An 8,177-nucleotide genomic window follows, 5' to 3' on the forward strand; every position below is an offset into this window, starting at 1 on the left:
GTCATTAACTGTGCCACACCATGCATTCTGGGAACAATTAAATGCAAAACAGGTCGATTTAACACATCCGGAACATATACCGGAAAAGTGTTGCTGCGTTCTATTTGCATTTTTATTATTTTTCAGAACAATATGATGACATGTGAGCTCCATAATTTAAGGCCGGTCCACGAAAATCTGCGTATACATGACGGCAATCGTTTTTAAGTTATATACCGTTATTTTACCGATCCGGCCCACTTAGTAATATATTTTCCTCCATGCTGAGCTAACATGAGTTGGCACCCCTGACATGGACTCTCAAATTGTTTATCGCTCATAAAATGGGACAACGATGTCATTTACTGGTGATAATGCATCAGTAAAGTTATTTCCAAGTGTGAATTTTATGGTGGAGCAGAAGCAGATGCTCCCCCACCTGTTCCTGTTGAAAAAAAAATATGTAATTGACAAGTCAGGGGTAGTGATTAACTTATCTTGCCATGCATTAATGGTAACCCACATACCACACTTTGAGGATCACTTCTGAGTATGACGGTGTTGATACTAAAAAGCATGACATGCTAATTTTTTTTTCCTTTGTGTTAATTATCCCTCTTTTGTCTTCTCAGGCAAGAGTGGAGACCTGGTGTGTGGCTGTCTCAGTGGCTATCCTGTTGGTCATCTTCCTCATTAGCTTTCTCAGCTTTAACAGCGACATAGACAAAGAACACTTCCGCAAAGATAAAAACCACACAAGAAAGCTCGAGGTAAGCCCCACCACGTTACCAGCAACGTTGGAAAGAAAGCAGCCAAGTTGTCCCCATTCAACTTTTGCAGACGACCACGATGAGGCATCATGAGTCTGAAAACATTGTCACTCACCCAACTTAAACCACAGCAATTAAAGTAACTAATATTCCCAATCTCACTCACACAAACTAAATAGACAAGTTAACACACATTAACAACAAGATTAATTGAACAAAAAACCCTGGATGGTCTCTTAAATCAAAGATATAAAATGGATGGTCGTGACAAACACACTCACCTATTCCACATCAAAAAGAAACTGACCCAAGATGGCCGCCCCACACAAGCACAGTGCCTGTGAACTTAAATTAAACTGTAGAGGGGTGCCACCCTGTGGCAGCCTCCGGTTACTACCTTACATCAGGTTATGTTACTTTTAAACATGCATCTTGTTTACAGACACAATTTAGATGAAAGTGGATGCTAATCTACCCGTTTATTCTCCCTATTTCAAAAAAATGAATCGATAAAACACTTGAGAAAGAATCGAATTGTTAGGCAGAATCGAAAATGGAATCTGAATCGTAAAAATCTTACCAAATCCCGTTCCTAACGATGACCGTGAGTGATGAACGACACTGACATTTAACCGGTTTGGGTACCAGATGTGATGGGGCTGCCAGATCGTATCGGTGGGCCTGCCGATGACGTCAGTGCAACAGCGCTATTTCAACGAAATATGCCAGTCAGATGTGTTCACTTTGGTTTGGTTTCTTTTTTAGCTGTTCACAAATCGCAATACATCACAAAAACAGTCTTAATGATAATAGGAACACATTTGCAATCTAAACTGTCAATATTTGTCACATCTGAGCTTTTAAATATTTGTTTGACTTTTTTGCATTTATACGCTATTTTATCTACATTCTTTTTTAATCTCATTTTTATTTTACCTCAATATTTTTTCAATCAATTTTATTATTTATTCAATCAAAAGTATCCTGCTTTTATGTTCTTAAGTTTATTTAAGTTTTTACAATATCATTCCATACGTGGCTGACTAAAAGAAACTGTCACACCTCCACTCACGACTAGGGATGTAACGATATCCAAACATCACGATACGATAATTATCACGATATTGTGGGGAGGTTAGCGATATAACAAATGTCAAAATATTGTAAAAAAAAAATAGCTTACACAAAAAAAGAAAAAACAAAACATACAATATTGTGCTTTTGTACATTACAGCAATGGATTAACCTTGCTCTCGCAAAATGAATTCTCGCAGTATTTGTGAGTTCACAAACTCCGGAGAATAACATGTTGTACCACTCCAGCAGATAACTGCCATTCCAACACATATATATTTATATTTATATATATATATATATATATATATATATATATATATATATATATATATATATATATATATATATATATATATATATATATATATATATATATATATATATATATATATATATAAAACAAGTGCTATAGGGGAGTACCGGCACTTGTTTTTTTCCGCTTAAAACACTGGTTATCGCATGAACGCAACTCTCCAGCGTGAACCCCCGTGATCTTGTGGTCTGGGGGGTGCAGAGTTCCGGACACGCAACGCACGCGGTGTGAATGACGGCCCGTGCGGATGCCATACGGAAAACGGACCACGTCCGCTCCGCAGTCAGGGTGAATTGAGCGTGGATGCGTGCGGATGAGTGTTCACAGTGCAGACGCATCGCATACATATCCGATTTATATCCACATACGAAAGTGGTGGCCCCGGTTTGGAGAATTATACTGTTCACACTGCATGAAAAAAAATCTGATACTTGTGAAAAAATAGGAATTGAGCTGCAGTGTGAACGCAGCTGAAATGAGGCGACTTTTTTCTTTTGACACAACATGGCTCATTGTTAATGGTGAGGTTGATGTTTTTGTTATTATTTAACCTTTTGTCTATTTCTCTTTTTCCACAGCTGCCCAGCTCCGTTCATGAGTAGCATGCTGGAGCTTTTCTTGTTTTAGATCATTGTTTTAGTTTGGACTGGTGACCGCCGGTAGCCTCATGAATTCATTGTTTCTTTGTTGATTTCGATTGTTGTCTTTTTCTAGGTTAGGGGGACATCACATGGATGGGACAGCCTTTGACTGGGGTTGGTCTAGTGTTGGCCCCACTTATTTTCATTTTGGTCAGAGTACAATCGTTTTGTTTGATTCTTTAAACTTCATTTTGGTTGGATTGAGTAAATCTTGTTTTTTTGTTGTTGTTGTTGTTGTTGTTGTTTTTTTTTATCTCATTCATTGTTGTCAGAACATTGCCTTTGCCTTTATATGTTGTGGTCACTTATTGAGCCAAAGAGGCCGTAACAGATCCCACTAAACCTCGCGTGACGCAATGATGATGCTAATTTTGTATGTGTCCTGTTTATTTCAGATACCACAGCTCATTGCAGGATCAGCAAATCGTCTGTCTTCAACTGAAGCCACCACAGCACAGTACAGAATTGTTACAACCACAACTAAAGCCCCCACAATTCTGCGCACAACTACAACAACCACAACTAAGAAAAAAACTTGGCAAAAAATCATGATGGTAGCTTACCCGGTGAGTTTATCATGATTTGTTAATGCTGAAGAGAGTTATTATTATTATTATTATTATTATTATTATTATTATTATTATTATTATTATTATTATTATTGTTGTTGTTGTTTTTTCTTTTATATGTTATTAAACATTATATCATTGTTATCAATATTGATACCATTTCAACCTATTCAGAAATTCCGTTTGCAACTGACCATTTTAGGTTGGACCAGTCAGGCGTTGTTTAGGGCAGGTGTTTATAAGAACAATTCAGTTGTGTTTATGAGAGTATTTCACTTATATGAACGCATTTCACTCGTGTGTGTGAGCAAAAAAAAAAAATTTCAGTGGTGTTTATAAGAGCATTCAGTTGTGTATTTCACTTGTATGTGTGAGCGTATTTCACTAGTGTGTATGAGAGCATCTCAGTGGTTTTTATAAGACTATTTCACTTGTATGTATGAGAGAATTTCAGTGGTGTTTATGAGCGTATTTCACTTGTATGTATGAACACGTTTCACTAGTGTGTATGAACAAAAAAACATTTAAATGTTGTTTATATGAGCTTTTCAGTTATTCGTGTGAGAGTTAATCCTAAATTATGGCCCAGACGGCACCTCATAGGTTTGCGGCGCACGCAAACATGCACACCGACGTGACGTCACTCAAATACGCTGAGACAGAGCCGCGGTGGACGGTACTCCGTGGGATACGATTAAATAAAATAATGAATATCGGTGTAAACTATTAAGTTACACAAGCACCGGAATGATTCAGAAGCACTTTATTAGACTTGTTAACGTTTGTAGTAGTTTTTTTTCTGACAGTTACGTAGCCATTATATTTTCGGAACAAAGCAGCCTTCCAGTCCCAAATCTTTTACTGGAACGTAGTACTGGACCGTTCCGGGCTGGCCCACTTTCACCCCAGTCATATTCAGCAGGTTTGTTTGATACATTTTTGTCCGTTTTTTTTTTTTTTTTTCCAACAAACAGTAACTTATGGTTGTGTGTAAAATAATCACACCCAGTTCAATTTTGTATACGTTGCATTGCACACCTGACGATGGCTTATGTGATATTACGAATGTATATGTTTTGATTTTGGCCCTCTGTTTAATTTGTCCGACGTTACTCATTTTGTGACTTTACAAGATCATATCACAAGCCGGATTAAACACCATTGCGGGCCTGATGAAGCCCGCAGGCCGTACGTTTTGATACCCCTGACCTAGAGGCACGAAAATTTGGAGATATATGTAACAGCCCACGACATACAAAAAAGTCTTTTGGAGCCACGTGCTAATAACAGCAAGTCCCGCATTGGTGGGGCATCACAATTTGAGTTCCAAAATGTCTCTTTAAGATGCATTGTATGCAAAATGCATTACTTCACCAAATTATTACAGAAAAATTAATGTAGTACAACAAATTCTTGGGGGATAATAAAGTCTTGAACAAAGACAAAATAAAGCCATTCTCTCCAAATTATTTTATTAAGGACCATTTGGTAATTCATGATAAAGAGGAAATTGCAAACCAATTCAATGACTACCTTGTGAATATTGCCCCAAGATTATCACAAAATATTCCTAATGAAAAAAAAAAAAAAAACAACGATTAAGGAATTATACCAAGCAAATGTTTAACAGTATTTTCCTTGAGGCCGTACAAGCTAGTGAGAACACAGTTCAAAATTTTGCTAGTCAAAAAAAAATCAAACGATTACACACACATGAATATGTCACTGATAAAGCAAATCATAGACATGATTACACATGAAAATTAAAAGAACTAGGTAGTCCCCACTGTTCAAAAAAGGAAATAAGAATCATTTCCTGAATTATAGACTTATATGGCTACTCCAGTGCTTCTCAATTATTTTCTGTCATGCCCCCCCAGTGAGAATAAAACATCTGCCGCCACCCCCCCCCCACCCCCATAGTATCATTTGTCTATAAAATTGTTCTAAGCACACCTCTGCATAACACTGTATCATGAGAATTAAAAAAGAAAGAAATATGGACCAACTTACAACAAAGAATAGCTTTATTAACTGTAACAGAACAGATTTAAAGTGCATCTGAAATTCAAAAATAAAATTAAATCCTTAATTAAACTATAAACATTTTTTGACTGACCATGTCAAACCATATGATACGGAAAAATAAAATTACATAAAACCAATAAATAATAATGGATTCAAACTGATCACCAACATTAACTCAGGAGCACAATATATAAAAAAAAAAAAAAAAAAAGTTTAACCTGCAAAACAAAAATATAAAATAATTTGTGCTGATTTTTTATTTTTTTTTGGCTGTGTGCAAAGCGCACATGCTCAGTGGAAACAAAACCCCTACACCACCGAGCGAATGCTCCCTGCGCACACTCTGCCAATAATGAGAGCTCCACTTCCCCCTAATGTATTGGAGGTGCAATTGCACTTTATTCTAGGACAGTAAAAAAATAAAAATAAATTAATTAATTTATTAAAAAGCATGTTCCCAAGGTCAAACGTGCCCCCCTTGATGGAGCCTCGCGCCCCCCTGGGGGGGCCCGCCCCACTATTTGAGAAGCACTGCTCTACTTGAAGTTTTCTACATTATTGGAAAAATTATATGAGACAAGATTAAATCAATTCATAGATAAGTATAAAATTTTAAGTAATAGCCAATATAGCAATAATTGGTTCACCGATGCTATAATAATGGACGAATAAAGAAACCGGCACTAAGGGACGCTGTAATTCCCTCAGTAACTACTAGGGCACATGTGCCAAGATCCGGTCCTCGAGGGCCAGAGTCCTGCATGTTTTAGAGGTTTCTCTCCTCATACACAGCTGAATCATATAGTGAGGATCCTTATCAGGTTGCTGCAGCGCTTGCTGATGAATCAGTTGTGTTTGAGGAGGGAAACCTCTAAAACATGCAGGACTGCGGCCCTCGAGGACTGGAGTTTGAGACCTGTGTTCTAGGGGGACCACATTGACTTTGCTTGGTTTGTAGGAGCTTGATATCGGATGAAAATCCTGTATCAAGTGTTCATAATCTGAAGTCGCTACTATATTTAATTATGCATAATGGTGTGTTGAAGGAATGAATCAATGTGCCTCATTGTCCTCACCTCACACATTATTTAATGTTCCCATTAATTCCACAATATATCTATTCATCAGCTCTTCAGCATTCACACAAAATTTTCTTCACAAATTGCACTCTTTTGTTGCAGAATGGCCACTTCGGTAAGCTGGTTGAAGCTCTCCGTGTGGGCAGCAGAATCGCGTTCGCAGTAAAACTCGATGATGATCCAACACGGTACTGGGCCACATTTCCCACAAATAAGGCTGCTGCCATGACTACATGTTTGGGCTTATGTCTTGCAGATTTTGGGTCAACCTGTTGCAGAGCGATCGCAGTAACATTGTGATGCACATGGACTCTCGCACCCACTTCCTGAACGATAGGAGTATGATTGTAGTGAACTCGTATCTGAATGGCAAGTGGGACGAGGAGCAGCATCATTCCAACTTCCCCTTTCAACCAGGAAAGACATATGAGGTTACATGAATCACTGTCACTCTAACACACACCTCCATTACAACAGTATTGTTTGTTAGTTGGCAGCACGGAGACCTAGCGGTTAGCGCATTGGCCTCACAGGTTTGAATCTTGGCATGACTTTCCTGTGTACAGTAGGAATGTTCCATCCATGGCCCTCCCACGTTCCAAAAACATGTTAGCATGGTGTAGCTATAGAAAATATACATTTTACATTGATGCTTGAAGAGCTCTCAGACATCATGTTGCTTTCTTCTTCTTATTCAGATCATCATCCAGGTTGAAGACGGCTATTTCACCGTGGACGTTGACGACATTTACCTACTGAAATATTATTCCACTGTTAGTCGAGACACTATCACCGATGTGAGCGTGAAAGGCAATGTAACGCTGTTGGGTGTTATGCAAATATGACATCACTACAATGGACACGCCACTTCCTGACCATGCATACTAACCATAAATACTAACCTACTTTATTATACTTGGCATTTTACACCAACAACCACTGATCACTGCTGCCGCCTACAGTACACATTTAAATGTTGTAAAATGACAGTTACATTAAACACAGCAGCTAGAGAATGTATTGAATCAACACAAATGATGCTCCAGAATCGAAATATTTTGATGTTTTGAACTCATTTTCTTCCTGAAAATGTATTGCTGTACACAGATTAATCCATTTTGGTCCAATAAACACTGGAGCCATATAGTACCTTTTGGTGATTTCTTCCTGTGTGGGTGTGGGTGTTTGTGTGTTTGTGTTCCACACGTTTTACTATCACGATGATTGACGGTGTCACAACTCACCAGTGGGAGTGGTCTGTCTTGGTATTAAGTGGACTCACCTGTGGTGTGGGTGTTGGTCATTGATCACTTGGTGGGGTGAGCTGGGGAAGAAACTTTTTGTTGACCGCATCAGAACGCAGCAAAACGCATCAAATAATCGACACTGGAATAAGCTCAAGAGTCAACTTGGAACCGTGGGTTACAATCGGGAGGACGTTGCTTCGAGCCAGTGGAGGAACGAGCTGCACCGTCCATTGAAGGTACCTTGTTTGGCGAGATAAGTGCATGTTGGTGATTGTATTGAGCTATAAGAAGATAGAGCGCGTCAGCAAGGTTTTAAACTCCCCATGACTCAGCCTGCCGTGGCGTCATTAACAACCAGACGCCGCAACAAACACCATTATAAAAACATGTTGACTTTTACTCAAAAATGGGAAAATCTGTCCCTATATAAGCTACAAAATAACATGTACCTCATAGAATTAGGTGGCTGACACC

The 8,177-nt window shown here is 38.5% G+C and overlaps 1 protein-coding gene across 1 annotated transcript in view; it reads left to right on the forward strand.

Moving 5' to 3' along the window:
- Positions 1–7,605, forward strand: part of LOC144028518 (uncharacterized) — a 9,375-nt gene extending 1,770 nt beyond the window's left edge. Inside the window, exons 2-6 of the mRNA XM_077535650.1 lie at positions 612–749; positions 3,176–3,346; positions 6,559–6,644; positions 6,713–6,887; positions 7,155–7,605. Coding sequence (XP_077391776.1) covers positions 612–749; positions 3,176–3,346; positions 6,559–6,644; positions 6,713–6,887; positions 7,155–7,301 — 717 coding nt within the window. The 3' untranslated portion in view covers positions 7,302–7,605. The remainder of the gene's footprint in view (positions 1–611; positions 750–3,175; positions 3,347–6,558; positions 6,645–6,712; positions 6,888–7,154) is intronic.
- The last annotated feature ends 572 nt before the right edge of the window (positions 7,606–8,177 follow it).

Source organism: Festucalex cinctus, chromosome 1 (assembly GCF_051991245.1).
Source record: "Festucalex cinctus isolate MCC-2025b chromosome 1, RoL_Fcin_1.0, whole genome shotgun sequence".
Lineage (NCBI taxonomy): Eukaryota > Metazoa > Chordata > Actinopteri > Syngnathiformes > Syngnathidae > Festucalex > Festucalex cinctus.